The 17071-nt window shown below is 38.1% G+C and overlaps 1 protein-coding gene across 2 annotated transcripts; it reads right to left on the reverse strand.

Moving 5' to 3' along the window:
• Positions 1 to 656: 656 nt before the first annotated feature.
• LOC306883093 (CXXC-type zinc finger protein 5-like) lies at positions 657 to 15869 on the reverse strand. Of its 2 annotated transcripts, none has more exons than XM_079438185.1 (3): positions 15571 to 15869; positions 11103 to 12129; positions 657 to 2348 (listed from the first exon to the last, which is right to left on the reverse strand). In XM_079438185.1, the coding sequence occupies exons 2-3, from the start codon at positions 11937 to 11939 to the stop codon at positions 2307 to 2309; spliced, it is 879 nt and encodes a 292-aa protein (XP_079294311.1). In that variant the 5' UTR covers positions 11940 to 12129; positions 15571 to 15869; the 3' UTR covers positions 657 to 2306. The 2 variants fall into 2 exon arrangements, with proteins under 2 accessions (XP_079294311.1, XP_079294312.1); XM_079438186.1 differs by having other exon boundaries at positions 658 to 2348; positions 11095 to 12129; positions 15571 to 15756.
• Between the last annotated feature and the right edge of the window lie 1202 nt (positions 15870 to 17071).

A 17071-nucleotide genomic window follows, 5' to 3' on the forward strand; every position in this document is an offset into this window, starting at 1 on the left:
CCTCAGCCGCTCTGTGATCGTGGGCCATCATTTCAGACGTGCACACGCACCCTAAATTGCATGCTAACGAATCTGATTTGCTCGGATATACAGATTTGACGTTGCATGTGGGGCAGGGCGGCGTTCAAATCGTTTCTGATGGCCGTGCACCTGGAGGAGAACAAAACACGCTCGCCCCCCCTCTCTACGCAACCCCCACACACTGCGTTTGCTCTCTCCCCATGCGGCCCTCTGGCTCGCTCTCTCTCTCTCATTGGATTGATGGCCACGAGGAGTGAGACAGACAGAAGCGGCCTGCAGAGAGAAAAAAAAAGCTTTCACACTCTCATTCACTCCTACACCACGGACAAAAATATCACGCTCAGTTCACTGGTTTAATCCACCCACAACACAAACACACACTCACTCACTCACTCACTCTCACACTCGTCCATGGCTCAGTCAGAGGAAAATGATGAGTGCTCATTGATTTCACCTCACATGACTTCCTCCATCCATGACTTTCTTTGTGAACGCAAACCCAAAATGAAACCAAAATATCAAATAAGCATGTTTCAAAGAGCATCATTACTGAAGCTCAAGACAAGTAATCTTCATTTAAAGTGGCCATCACCATGCAAACATGCTATAGAATTGATATATTTCGACAACGACTATAGAAATATTTGGTTTGCACCTCGGTTTATTAAATTGAGGACTGCCAAGACCTCAGAATGGTTGGCTTTGGACACATATACATGCATTCATTTACGCAGACTGATAATTTTGGCCCCATACAGCACGGGAACGGTGAGCTGTTGGATTTTGATTTGAAATCATTTTGGTATTGTGCATTTCACTCAATCTAGATCAGTATTGGGCGAACCTGTTCAGTAGGATTCAAGCATGAAGAAGAAGGAAAAAACACCAAAATTACAGCTAAAAAAAAGTCACATCCATCTTGGTGTCCATGTTACGTGGATGCCCTTAAGCCCCTTTCACATGAATAGCGCCAATACGTGTCTCAACAACAGCAAAAGCATTTGACGCTCATGTGCAACGCGTTACGGAAAGCTTACAGAAGGGTGAGTTTACATGGTTTGGTTGCTGGGTAGAAAGAAACCAGAGAACCATTCACAATGAAAATGAAAGTGCTAACATGTTTGTGAGCTTAAAACAGAAAAGAAATCGCTGGTTGAACACAAGAGTTTATGAAACTTTTCTCATAATACTCTAGACAGATGTTCTGTTGTACAGCTCAAGGTGTCACAATGGGGTATTGTCTGGTAATCCTTGTCTGAAAACTCAAATGATAAATGGAGTTTAAGTTGAAATAGTTTGAACTTTAAGCATCATAGAACAACATTTGCACATGTTCAACGACGCAAACCATGTGAAAAGGACTTAAAGGAGTACTGGAGATCAGGTCTTGGGGTATTTCAGCAATAAAACATCCTAATCATAGAAATATTATCATTACACATCAATAATTTCCTGAATTTTGGAGGTCCTGGTCTGTTAAGGGCCATGTCTTCCATCTGACCAATCCCATGAGGCTACAAGAAAAAGGAGGCGGGTCTTATGCATAGCTGGTCTACATAGTGTAGTTTCATCAGCTTCGCCTTCCCTCCAATCCCAGCAGGCCTACAGCATTTAAAACAAATAAACAAACAGGATGTCCAACCCAAAAGGACCTTTCAGGCATGTTTGTAGTAAGGGATGCTACATTAGAGCGTTTTTTTATGGTCATCTTCGTATCAAATATTGAGCAACTTGAAAATTGAATGACAAATCAAAAAACAAACAAACAAACCCCAAAAAATCTTAACATAAAAAGGCAATCGTAACATTGAGGCAGTCAGTAAGAACCACTGTGCTAAATTACAATAGTGCTCCTTAATTATCACAAGCTTTAAAACAGAGCCTTGGGATTACATTCTCTAAACGAAATTACGGCATTTCTCCACACATGGACAAACAAAACCACTAAACACACAAATAAAAATGATTGTCCGTTTTCCATTTGGCGGCAAATTGTTCCAGAGCATCCAATAAAGGGCAAGATTCTGAAGTAGAACTCAGATGGTTCCGAAATGGAACACAGGAAAAAAGAAAAACGGAATGACATTCCGCCATTCACTGTTTATTTTTGGTTCAGGACATGTTCGTTCTCAAATAGTGCTTTCATTCCGCTTTTCATTTGTTTTATTTGTTTGTTTGCACTCAGTGTTTACAAGCACCACAGCTTTCCGAGTGGGAGTGGTGTCGCCGTCCATTGGGAGTCCTTCATTATGGGATGGAAGTCATGGGGGGAGGGACCAGCTGCCCTACGGAAACCATCGGAAAGGAGCTCCGGTTGGCAGCATCACCTTGGAAAGACAGGAAAGACAGAGGAAGGAAACAAGGAAAAGAAAACAGCATGAGTCATTGATAATTTGACATAAACACCAACAATGGAGCTGTAAGGAAATGGGAAATGTCTCATTAAACTGGACTCTCAACCATCATCTCCAGACCTTTTCCCTTTTCAGTCTCAAATCCCTCTCTTTCTGTGGAGCCAGACTTGCAAAGAACGTAAAGGGCTGAAATACCGCAGTGGTGCAAATGGCAGATTTTTTCCCAGCCTGCTTTGGGAATGGGCAGGGGTAGTCTATGGCTGTGGGACTTTGGGAGAGTGGAGAGAACGGCAGCGTTTCCTGGGAAGACTTCCAGAACGAAAGAACGAAGGGCCGAGGGAGAAAAAGAGGGAGGGGAGCGTTCCCTTCATCATGAAGTAACATGCACAGGCAATGATTTCACCTTACATGACCTAGTCCCTCTCTCTGTTTCCCAAACACATTCTCCCACTCTCTCATTACTCTCTGACAGGGCTTTGGCGTTTGTACGCGCGCACATGCATCCAGACCCCCTTTTCCCTCATCGACCCCATAGACAAGCCAACACAGATGGGCTGTCGGCCCATGCACATGGCCAATCAGACAGAGCGTGAGTGCATAGACAGACACACACTCGCACACTCTCACACAAACACTCACCAGATTAATTTCAAAGGTTATTTTTTAACCCATCATCCTCAGTCTCTACATCAAACACAAACACATAAACACACACCAATATTCAAGAATGACAGTAAGAATAGAGGATCAAGGGCACCATAAACATTAAACACAGATCATTTGTTTACCTGGCAGAGACTAATACAGTTGATTTTAATCTATAAGCAGATCTGATTTCAGCTTTATTTCCTCTTTTTAACAAGAACTAAATCATTATACTATGTAAATAAAATATAAATATGCATTAAAATAATAATAACAACAACAATAGTTTTTTATTGCCATTTCTGCAGTCATATTTATTGTTTATTTCAGATTTTTGACAATAATAATTAAATTACCACTGTAAAACAAAATAAAAACAGTATTTATTATGAGATTTTAATAATAATAATAATAACAACAATAATGATGATACAAAGCAACAACAACAATAATAATAATAATAAAATTATTATTATTATTTTAATGCATTTCTATTTCTTTCTCATTTTTGGACAAAATAAATGATTATTATGCAATAAAATACAATACAAACAAGTATTTTGAATATATACATTATATATAATTTATAAATAATAATAATGATCATTATTATTAATAAAATATTCTGAATGTACACTATGCTTTTATTATTAATGTTGTAATTGTTATTATTAATACTACTTTTTATGGTTTATGCAATTACATTGTAATTGTAATTATTATGTCAGATTTTTGACAACAGTTATTTACTAATTATTATTATTATTATTATAATATGAATACCTACTTTTTTGGTGTTTTTTCTAAAGAGATCCACTAAATGTTGCCATTTATCAGTAGAACTATGTATATATATATACCACCAGGGCAACAATTAAGAACTTCCAATCAACATAAAATATTACTGTGGCTGGAAAACCACATTTATAGTTTGTATTTTTCGATAAAACTAACAGAATTTGAAATCTGATACTTTTATTTCTGATTAAAAGCAACAAAGCACAAAACTTACAGTGATTATTGAATGGCAGGCCTGCTACAAAGCTAATGAATGGAATTAAAGACATGAAATATTTCCAAGCAAGATGTGGAATGGTAGGCTACATTTCTTTTAATAATCCCAGATCATATGTAATATTTTACTGCATACTGTAATTACAAGCTGTACATAAATATTATTTTTATTAGTTCAATTACTGTCGACAGAGTGTTATAGTCAACACCGAGCTCCGCGATTGATATCGCTTATCCTGCCCGAAAAGACCATAAACATTACAGTTCACGTCTGCAGTAATAATTAACAGACATGAATCCTAAAATGAATCCTTTAGTGTCAGACATAGCACTACGCCGAGATGGTGCAACGGGTATAAATTCTACGCACGACTTAAAGTGCATTTTAGGTCCAGGATAGCCTTACAACCGGGTGTACGTCCAGCTGGTGCAACCGGCCCCTGGAGAATTGCAGAAAATAGTTGAGTCTCGGGGTCAGAAAACCTTTAAAAAAATTGTCAAACAGCACCTACATCACCACATGTTGTTTGGGAGGTAGAAAATCAGTGAGGTGAACTGAAGAGAAGAAGCACCAACATGGAGCTGGGAATCTAGAGGGTCTGGAGTGATTCTGGATAAAGGAATGGTCTCTGATATCTTGTCAGGTGTTCTCGAACCTCATCAGGCATTATAGGAGAAAATTTAGAGCTGTTAAACTGGCAAATGGAGGTTTCAAAAAGTATTGAATAAAAGGGTGCCATTAATTGTGGCCAATGTGTATTAGACATTTATTTCATAATAAATGTGTATTAAACATTTATTTCATAATGATATTTCCCCCCCATTTTAAATTCTTACCCAATGAAAGGTTAGATTTTTGTGAATTTTTTAAATAAAAGATCAAAAGGATTAAGTGAAGTGACATACTGCCAAGAATGGTGACCCATACTCAGAATTTGTGCTCTGCATTTAACCCATCCAACGTGCACACACACCGCAGTGAACACACACACACACCATGAACACACACCCGGAGCAGTGGGAAGCCATTTATGCTACGGCGCCCGGGGAGCAGTTGGGGGTTCGGTGCCTTGCTCAAGGGCACCTCAGTCGTGGTATTGAGGGTGGAGAGAGCGCTGGACATTCACTCCCCCCACCTACAATCCCTGCCGGCCCGAGACTTGAACCCGCAACCTTTGGATTACGAGTCCGACTCCCATTAGGCCATGACTTCCCTTAACTATGCAGATAAATTTTCACAGCCGCCTTTGATCATATTATCATGGCCGATACTATTGGCCATGACTGTATGTATGTATATGTATATGTGTATCATATACCAATTTTTTTTTTTTTAAATGGACGAAATATTTATAAGTCTATCTTTAATGAACAAAGTAGATAAAATGCAGAATTCATTGCCGCAATGCTAAGGTGTTATTGATGGTTGCTAGGGTGTTGCTATGCAGTGCTACGGACTTGCTAGTATTTTTAAATGTTTTTCAATGTAAATGTAAGCAGGTAGTGATATATGTTGATATATTGTGTGCCAGCCTGTCTTTGGCTCTCTCACACAGACACTGACACACACGCTGTTCCTAAAATACTTTTAGCCGTCTGGCTGTGAGACTGAGATTGCTCTACAAGAGGAAGGGGTGGGGCCTGGCAAGCAATGTCTGAGGTCCCTCCCACTCAATCTCCTTCTGCTTCCAGCTATATCAGGGACTTTCCGAGACACTGGCTGCCACACGGACGCAGTGAGATGTGTCATCATGCAGTACACACACATCAACAAAAGTTGCAAGCAATGACATACAAGATCAATGGTCAGAAATCGAATGGGATTTGCACAAAAAAAATAAAAAAATAAATAAAAAAACACGCCTAACCTGGCTCAAAACACTTAAAAGATCCCTGCATATGAAAACACATCTATCCATCCTAAACACACACATACACACACACACACGCAAACGTGCATCAAGAAGTCAATAGACCCCCACACCACTGACTGTGACCTGTCAATAACGGCTCTTTAAACGCTATAAGTCCTCTATGCCTTATTCAACCAGACCAACCCCACTGTCAATAAAAGCACACAACACACACACACAGAAATATATGCAATTTGTTTGCATTTGCTTTCTCCAGAATATTCTGTTTTAGAACTAAAAAAACTGATTCAATGACATCACGTAATGTCATCTTAATGGTAGTGATGTTCATATGTGTTATTAGGGTAACTGCATTTACATTTATAAACTAGGCAGGTGCTTTAATCCAATGCAATTTACATTGCATTCAAGGCACACATGATATCAGTTCATGCATTCCCTGGATTCAAGGCACACATGATATCAGTTCATGCATTCCCTGGATTCAAGGCACACATGATATCAGTTCATGCACTCCCTGGGAATCGAACGCATGACCTTGATGTTGCTAGTGCCATGGTCTACTGTTACAGCTACAAGAACTCCACCAACAAGTGACCAACCAGTACAGGAACTAGCAACATGCAGGGACAATCACTGAGCATGTGAACGGAGTTTTAGGCAAAAAGTATACACTACACAAGTATGCAAATGCATCACAAGTGCACTGTCCCAAAGCGCTTGCGCATGACACAGCATTCTAAAATGTGACACTGAAATTAAAGCTACACTATGTAACTTTTGGCCCCTCAGCAATTTTGAAGCACAAACCTACTAACTTACAGAGGAACATTGTGTTGGTCATTATGTGAGTTGTGCTTCAGCTCTGCACGGATGAATCTGATGGGTTTAGGCGCTCCACTGTGCTCATGGTTACAGATGATCGCCTTATCAGTGTGAGAAAAATATAGGCCTATATATTCATATGCAGGAAAAAAATATTGCCCATATGAAAATATAGGCAAACAATATATAAATATAGGCAACCAGAGCAAAGAAGAAACTGGTTTAAAGACTGGCACTGTTACCAACAAACATTGTTTTGTGAACCAAGTGCACAGCTAATGTGATGCTATTCATATATGTTGATTCATGTTTTATTACGGATATCATCACTTTGCCTTTCAGCTTGCAAACTCATTTTGGTTCGGGATTCGAAGTTGTTGTAACTTCAAGCTACTTCCACTGCATATAGTAGTAGCCTGAACTTATTTATTTACAGATATGACATAAAAAATAAGCACGGGAGAATGACAAAAGTATCGGTCCCGACGGCTCTTAAAATATAAATTAACATAGGCATATCATAGTGATTTAGGGCAAGGCAAAACAGTTTTATGATGTGCTCACTCATTTAACAACAAAAAAATGACAGTGTGGCTTTAAAATGCATCTTTTTTTATTTCACTGCCCTGATTCCGATGTTTTTGGAAAAATAAACTAAAAAAATAATGACCTCTTAAGATTTACCTATCCATAAACTTAACTTTAAATTGTTTAGTGAGATTATCTTGAAACCGTTGGTAGGTAACTCACTGCAGATTTATGCTAATGCTCTATAGCGCCCCTTGTGGCAACATATTTGTTTTACATTATCTATTACGAATTATACAAAGTGTGAAAACAGCTAGAAATGTTTGTATTCACATGCGTGTATTATGGGCCTTAGACTTCATAGATACACACAAACACAAACACACAAACTGAGCCCTCTAAGCTCTGCGCACACCAACACCTCAATCTTTACCTCCTCACTGCTGTAATTCTCAAAGAAACGGGATGGTCAGTGGTCAGTACACTCACGTAAACACAATCCCTCTCACACACACGTAGTTCATAATGACTTTCACCGGGGCTGTGTTTGCCTCTTCCTGCAACGCTATACACACAAACAGACACACACAGACGGTTCAGGGCCTCTGGAGGACGAGAAAGAGAAGGGTTCTGGAACACATTGACACCTGGCGCTCCAGATGACAGACGCAAAGGCCAGATGGACCGTATGAGGCTGCCACACGCACACAGAGACGCACACATGCACATGCGTGTACGTGAACGAAAATAAACCCATATGCGCAAATAAAAACCGCCACGCTGCAAAAAAACAAACAGTCACACAACATGTATGAAAGGCCCCATGTGTATATTCACAAATTATTTTCATTAACTGTCCCTGAGTCAAACATTTAGAACAAGTTTCCAGCATTACGCAAAAACATGGTCACATGCAACAATATCAGAACCTATTTAATATTAAGCATACAGATATGCGGAGCAGGATTTTGAGCCAATGAGATTTCTCTTGTGGGTGGGGCAATTTAGTATATATTATGCATACTATAAAACACTACGAATAGTTTCCTACAATACTACACAGTAAAGGGTAGAATACTGTATCCCACAATGCAATGCACTTGACCTTCAATTTCAAGTGTGAAGGAAGATTTTTTATAACTTTTTTATCAAATTTAATTAAAGTCAAAATTATAATTTTATTTCCAGTCATATGCAATGTGATGAGGTCATGTGACAACTGTTTAGCTTACTACTGTTTAAACTGTTTATTGTGGAATAATGTCTACATTTTTCAGTACACACTTTTCAGTAAATAGTATGCTAGTTTTCCATTTCAAACATATACATGATATGTAATGAACAGAAATAGAAGATATGTAATAAATATGAGTGGTATGCTATTTCCAAAGTCAGCTTTATAAATGGTTTATTACGATGTCAAGTGCATTCAAATCACTTTGTGACAGTGATGTACTTTTTTGTTTGTTTTGTTATATATAAAATTATATTCAAATGTTATATATATATATATATAAATATAAAACATTTTAATACATTTGAATATATATTATATATATATATATATATATATATATATATATATATATATATATATATATATATATATATATATATATATATATATATATATATATATATATCAGAGTCTTGTTTTTACTTAGTCTTGGACAAAAAATGTCTAAACATGTCTAAACAAAATATATATAAATATTATTTTAAAATTAAAACAATTACAAAGTTATACAAAAAGATTTTTAGACTCTACAGCAACAAAATGAATAGACACTGATTTTTCAGCAAACTGATTCTTAATTGTACAATAATATGGGATTTTGTATATGCAACTTAGGTTTACGGTAAATAAAACAATAATTACATTAATTTGAACAAATTTACCATTAATAAAGATGCTGCATCCATTGCGTCAGACATATTTTCTCACTGACATGCCCCAATTCTCGGTTTACCAGTAGTAATTACGACTTTGTGATGGCATTCATGTCTGTTGAGCTCGTAAATACAATCTTTCTGACATGACTTTAAAGTGCCGTATTCGATTGTCTTGATGTGTTGTGAAGCCCCACCCACTGTGAAATTTCATTGGTCCAAAATCCCACATTCAGTACTTTGAGTAAAGACAGAACACTTAATGCTGGAAAATTGTGCATCGTGTCTGGTTGGAACATGGTGTTATTTCAAAATTTTATATTCATCACATTCATTCAAATTCATTAAATGTGATAGCTGATACTCTTGAATCATCTCATCATATCAGACAGTGAACCTTACCTGTGGAACATCATGATGCCTTAACATTTTCCTTGCAAGAAAAAAAATAAGCAACCAACTAGACCAATCTTACCATGACACCATTCTCACAAAGTTAGACCCTAACTAGCTTACATCAGCACAGACTCAGAGCTAATTTTCCCACACCTGAACCTGCCTGTAAACAAGGCAAAAACATCTCAAGTTACGCTGCCTTGGAGATGGGAAACTACATTCAGCTTGCCATTTGTCAGGATGAGTAATGTTCATATGCTAACATTTATGAAACACAAGCAGCATTCATTTCTATGTAGACTGTTTGTAAAAACTAGGGCTTGTCAATTGATTAAACATTCTAATCAAATTATTTACGAAATAAACAGATTAACTAAATCACAATATATGCTGAAAAATTTAAAGCCATTATATCATTGTGGCAAACAAATTAGATTCAGGAGTCATGTACGGAGTTGCATGATATTTTTTTGCTCTATATGCCCAAGCGTGAGATGGACCTATTTGGTCACCAGTTTTTTAGTGAGACAAAAAAGTTTGAGATCATAATGTTTTTTTTGTTTGTTTTGTTTTTTAATAAAGTCTCTTATTCTTACCAAGTCTGAATTTAAAAAAAAACAAATATACAGTAAAAATAGCAATACTGAGAAATATTATAACAATTTAAAAGAACTGTTCTCTATTGTTTTTTTTCTTTCTTTAAAACGAAATTCATTCCTGTGATGCAAAGTTAAAATTTACAGCATCATTACTCCAGTCTTCAGTCATGGGATCCTTCAGAAATCATTCTAATATGCTGATTTTCTGCTCAAGAAACATTTCTTATTATCAGTGTTGATCACAATTGTGCTGCTTAATATTTTTTGTGGAAAGTACAGCATTTATTTGAAAGTGAATAATTAAAATTTAAGTCTTTACTGTCACTTTTGATCAGTTTAATGCATTCTTGCTAAATAAAGTTTTAATTTCTTAAAAGAGACCTTAAATGCTGGAACAGTCATGTGAATTGCTCAGAATGAAGAAAATACTTTCTTACAGATTTTACGTGTCAGAGGTCATGATTTTACAGCATTAATGGTTTTATAGTGTTATTTATTTTTTTATTTAACTGCACTAAAAGAACACATTAAACTATATAGTCAAATCCATTTTTTTTTAATCCATAGTAAAAATCCATAATTTTCCATTAATCCTTTACACAAAGGATTGCACTGATCTGAAATAAGTCATTAACACAAAACTGATTCCACAAATTGCTTACACAGATATTTGCTCTGCTTGCATTTCACAACTTTTATTTTCAACTTTTGCTGCTTTTATCCACAGGATTAGTAGAGCGAACAGGAAATGATAAGGAGATGAGGGAAGAGAATCAAGAAATTATGCAAACTTGCAACACCTGCATGAGCATCACAGCGCAACATATCAGAAGTGTGGCCTACTGATTTAGCACAAGCATTATGCTGTGGTGCCCATGCAGATGATGCTATCTTGCATCCGGCTAGCATTCAGTGATAACATTTATGAAAGTACAGTACATTGCTCACCATCTTACCTCCAGCCCGACAGCAGGTTTCTTTTTGAGCTCTTCGCACTTGCGGAACTTGCAGATCTGATGGCCGGTTTTGCGGTTGCGGCAGCTGCTGCACTGTTCGCAGTTAATCCTGCGCCGGCAAGGTGGACACAGGCCGCATCGCTTCCGCTTTTTTTTCCCGTTGGCACTGATGGCCGATGAAATCTCGCTCTGCGTCTGCTGGTGTTCCGACGCGCCCGTCACATGAGAGAGCGCCCCGTCGGCGAGGAACACTCCCGCTGGCGTCATTATGAACAGCCCCGGGTGATACGGAAAACTCCCGCCCACTCCGCCATTGCCAAGCAACGGGAAGTCCATCACACTGCCCAGCGAATCAGAAGCCGAGACCGTCTCTATGTCCCCACCCACGCTGACATTGGACGGGTCGCTGACAGGAAGCAGCATACCTGCCCGTCGCAGGAGCTCGGCGGCCTGGGCGAGATGCAGGCCGCTAGGAGAGTCCAGAAGGCCGGACACTAACGCTCCCCGGTCCAGTTTGGCGTACCCCACTTGTGACCTGTGCTGGCTGGTAGTAGTGTGAGCTTTGACTCCCGCTGCCACCATTGAGCTCTGGGCGAGTCTGTTAGCATTCGCGACACTGGCCACAGCGGCAGCCGAGCAGGTCGCAATGTACTGCGAGAGAGCTCGCGAGCGCTTCAGGCTTTTGCTGAGTGGAGCGCTGATGATGCCGCTGCGGTTTCTCCGTTCCACCACCGGGGATGAGTCTTCGTCCCCGCAGCAGCTGTCCTGCGCCTCCTCATCCTCAACGGCTCGACTTCCCTCCATGGACCCTCTGCTGGCAGACATGGGCCACGGCATGAGGGGGAGGGAGAGGGAGATGAGGGAGTTTAGGATGAACAGGGGATGCAGTTGTAACTTTCCTATGAAGACTAAAGCCAAAATGAGATTGACGCTTGCACAGCTGGAGAATCAGACCACTGGAGCGGCGGTCCACACTAGTCGAGCCTCACGAACATCTCACGGATCCATTCACTAAGGCCTGAGAATCCTGGAAAGGGAAGATAATGCACAGAGAGTTTAAAGCCAGAGTGGTTTAAATAAATGTATGGTACATGCACAGAGGAATAATTCAAATTTTTCTTCTGCTCACCAAGGCTGCATTTATTTGATCAAAATAGAGCAGTAAAAACACTGAAATATTGTTACAGTTTAAAATAACTGTTTTCTATTTTAATATATTTTAAAATGATATTTATTTCTGTGATGCAAAGCTGAAATTTTAGTTCTCAGTGTCACAGTCTTGATTCTTACTGGGGTGCTCAATTATGATTTTTGCTAAATTATTATTAATGGGTCTAATGTTGAAAAGTCAAAATTAGTCTAATGTTGAATAATAAATTCCTGCTTATTTTTTTCTGAATTCTTTGATAAATAAAATGTTCAAAAGAACAACATTTACTTGAAATACAAATCTTTTATCTTATCTACCTTTTGATTGGTAGTGTATTAGAGTTTCCATAAAAATATTAAGCAGCAACTGTTCTCAACATTGATAATAAGAAATATTTCTTAATTATCAAATCAGCATATTAGAAAGATTTCTGAAGGATCGTGGTACACTGAAGACTGGAGTAATGATGCTGAAAATTCAGCTTTGGTAGTACAGAATAAATTGCATTTTAAAATAGAAAACAGTTCTTATGAATTGTAATAATATTTCTTAATATTACTGTTTTTACTGTATCTTTGATCAAATAAATTCAGCTTTGGTGAGCATAGGAGAATATTTGAAATAAATGAATTAAGTTACACTTTATTTTAAGGTGTCCTTGTTACACTATAATTTAAGTACTGAGTAATATAAATTAACTTACATGTACTAACTATATGGTTAGGGTTAGGATTAGAGTTTGATTTAGGGTTACTTACTATGTAAGTATGTAATTATGCATCATTTATTGTTATTATAATAGTAAGTACATATAACATGTGTAACAAGGACACCTTAAAATAAAGTGTTACCAGAAATTATTCCAAACTTTTAATCAGTTGTGTATATGCAAACCTAAAGAGCATGGAGAACCAGTCACGTCGACCTCACCAGTCAACCGCAAAAATTAATTATCTGTGTGATTCCTCACGCCACAGCATCACACTTCATCTGCTAAAAACCATTTTAACGAATCCAATTCTTCCGAAATAATCATGCCTATTAAACATATACCCAATTTTATTTGTTTATTGTTTTGCCCTGCTGAAATAGGTACAAGTTCATGGTGACAAATATGCTCGCTGTGGCCTCGTCTGACCCATTTTGATTCCTTAGCCAACATTTATGTTTCATACATAATATCTGTCCTAGATATCAGATTTAGTGACAATTTATTTTTTCGGTGTTCTTCCAAGGAACTGAAACTGACTGTGAAGCTCATGACAAAAAAATTAAAGATTTTGTGTGGATTTTGAATTGGACGGTTTGAGTCTGTTAAATTGTTATATTTATGCATGTACACACGCTCGTCAACGACTTAACATTTCAATTAACTGCCAAGCCTCAGTAAATCATGCTATTGGTAATAATTAGAGAAACAATTTGTTTAGGTAGTGAGTGACTGCCCATGAAGATGAGGTAACTGGCCATTCATTCATACAAACATGCATGAATGAATAAATAAATAAATAATTAAATGTAAGGGAGAGTGGGGCTAGTTGTCTTAGTGACTAAGCTGTTAAAAATTGGTTTCAAATATCTAGTTCAAAATGAGTATTTTTCATAAAAATTATTTTTCATGTTGGCTAAACAATGGTTTAATACAATCATACATTTAAATTTTGATGTTTCATTAATTTTGGATTCATAACTGCTTTGCTGTGTGGCTTTTGTTATTTAATGGCAGATTCCATTGTGACATCTTACCCCATAGTGTGACAACATGCCCCACTACAGGAGCATGCTGTCACAATAGGTCAACGTGATAATATCAGCTAACAACAGAGGAAACTAAGCCCCCCCTCCCTTTTTTTTGTAATAAAGACTATAAAGTTTGTGTCTATTCAAAAATAAAACTATTCAACATAGTGATAACTACAGCCCTGGTCATTCCTTTAGGCTATTTCTTACTCATCTAAAAACAAATTCCATTAATTGGTGAATCCTATTGTCTAAAGGTTGATTCAGTCATATTAAATAATATATCTGACCTGATTAAAACCATATGAGGCACACTTTTACTGTAAGTTACCTGCCAAAACATTTTTACAGTGCACTCTAGCAAAACACATGACCATATCAATTACGATTACATCATATTCACATAAAGGAGTCATGATGGGAATAAAAACTTACTGGAGACAGGTAGCCCTCATCTGCAGGTAAACCAGGACAAAAGCTGCATCTGCTGAGGGTTTCAGTAAATAATCGACCCGGCTTACAGATAAATAAGTTCCTAGCAAGAGTTAAAATGCCTATTCAGCAATTGCCTAATGTCAAATGCATGTCAAACATAGGAGGCTCACATGCACATGGAAATTGCTGTGTCCAGTATTGCAGCGAGCCAGAGGGACAATAGCGCGACGTAGAGAGATCTGGACATCACCAGGGAACAATAGCCAAACCTGCACAAATAGCCCAACTGTGGCTAAACAAGATGACCTGCTTATCAACATCTACATGTTCTGTCAAACAATCACCTCAATTAAACCCTTCCCTGATCAATCCCAAACACAGACCTGGATTAACTGCATATATTCAGGTTAGATCATTTAAAGAATTAGAGTGCAAATGCACACCACACACAACAAGTTTGCATGTAACTCATAATGGATTAATAATAAACAGCACATATAACTCGTATTCATACTTACCTCTCTCCAAGAGGAATTCTGAATAATTCAGACATTCCCGCTCGGTTAATCCCTCATATTTGAATCCACACAACCAATAAAAACAGAAAATGTCACAATAGTATGTTTACGGTGACCACGGTACAGCAAAACAACAAACAAACAGGCTACCCGTAAATGCAACTATTCCGTGCGCCTATTTGGTTACGCGTGGCAAAGTTGCACCAATGCATCTAATGTATATGAGCAAATTGTCAAGCAGATGTAACGCCGATCATTTAGAAAGTAAAACAAAATCCCTTTTGTCTCATCTCGACCGATATGGTGACAGCGCGCGGTATGCGCCAACACGTCGCGTTGGTTAAGCACATTCCCTTGTTATTTCACTGCCAACTTATTCGTCTTGGCTGGATGTCATTGTAACTTTGAACAGTCCTCAACAAAGTCTCATTCCCCTCCCTGTGATAAACATAGCATCTGCATATTTGCAAACACAGGCGTCTTTTCATTCGCGCCGCTCGTGAGCCGAGGGGAGCGTTCCGACTGTCCGAGCAGTCCGGTGCTCTCACGCGCTGCGGAGACTTATATAAAAGAGAGAGAGAGAGAGAATAAAATGTAAAAGAGCCAAACGAAAGCAAATGCTCACCCGAACTGAATTCTTCTCGCTGTTTCCTTCAAATAAGACCAAACACCGGCAGATACACGCAGAACGCACTTTGTCCGAGAGCGAGCGCGTGCGCTCCTCCAGCCTCTCGCGTCTCTCTATCCCACCTCCACATCCTCGCGCCCGGAGAAGAACATGCAAACACATTTCATAGATTTTTGGAGCTTCACACAAAAACCGAACTGGACTTTCCGTCGGGGATAAAAAAAAAAAAACCTTAAAGAGGTGTGGATGAGCGCGAGGGCATTCTGCGGTGAGGCTGTCTGTCTCTCTGTGCATATGAGAGCGGAATAATGAATGAAGTATAGTTTTGAGAGGGTTGGACACTCAGCCCATTGTTGACTCCATTCTTAATGGCTGTTGGCTGCGCTCGGGATTGATTTATTATATCAGAACTTTTGCACATTCACGCATTCCATGGAACTTGGGGCTGATTGATATTTTAATATGCAAAACACGGCTCCCATGTAGCCTAACCATTCACTCATCTGAAATATAACCCTGTTGGCTGCTCTGTTAATGAAAATAAAAATGTAAATTGTAATTCCACGTTCATAAAAAATAATAATAGCAATTATATAACAATTATAGGCTACAACGATGAGCTATTATTATTTGCGTACAAACAATTTGGTATTGTTTGTATCATATTTGAGATCAAATTAATATTTAATCCGTATTTTTAATAATAATAATTTATGCATTAATTATTAAATCAACATACATACGTTTTTTAGTAATCTTTTATTAATATTATAAATGTATTTTTATGAATGCGTTTAAAATCAACGCATTGTATTAGTTGAATATTTTATTTTCCTTTTATTTTTAGCCTATATGAATATTCACTTTTTACTAACTGTTTTATCATTAATGAATTAATGAAAGCAACTTATTAATGTATTTAATAGGAGTAGCTATCCATATGGTTTATAGTAGTCTAATAAATTATAATTTAAAATTAATTATTTGAATTAGTAGGCTAATAGCTTAATTAATATTAAGTTCATTTATTAATGTAGGCTATTTAATGTGAGTAGCCTACTCATAAACAACCCCTAAAAATGCATTAATTTCAGTTTCTCTAACAGTCAGCATATAAAAAGTAATTAATCTTTGTGAGAAAATCAAAGGGACTGGACTCGTTACCACAGTCGTCGTGTTTCTCTGTGTTTGATGACTATCTCTGTGACCGAGAAGCAGTTGTGTTGTGCTGTGGGTCCATTTGTCCGTCAGTCCAGTCGCTTGGAGTCCACTCCACCTCTTGTGAGCGTCCTGTGTGTCTGGCAGGCGGCCAGCTGAAGTGTGGGGAAGTGACACCGCCAGGGCGGCAGAAATTTTCCTCCGTTTCGGGCTTCTTCCCAGTCGCAGACGGGCGAGCGTGCATTGGCTTGAAAGTGGAGCAGCTCGTCAATGCGGATCGATCAGTGCGGCGCTGCTGCTGGCTGCGGGTTTGAGGGGGCTTCGTGGTAGCCTACAGTCC

The sequence above is a fragment of the Barbus barbus genome, assembly GCF_936440315.1.
Source record: "Barbus barbus genome assembly, chromosome: 17".
NCBI classification, from domain to species: domain Eukaryota; kingdom Metazoa; phylum Chordata; class Actinopteri; order Cypriniformes; family Cyprinidae; genus Barbus; species Barbus barbus.

Bases quoted from the DNA above. Each gene is read 5' to 3' on its own strand.
- LOC306883093 (XM_079438185.1), bottom strand. From the start codon at position 11,939: ATGCCGTGGCCCATGTCTGCCAGCAGAGGGTCCATGGAGGGAAGTCGA. The intron at 2,349-11,102 runs GTAAGATGGTGA...TGTCTTTCCAAG, and splicing joins AACCTGCTGTCGGGCTGGAG to GTGATGCTGCCAACCGGAGC.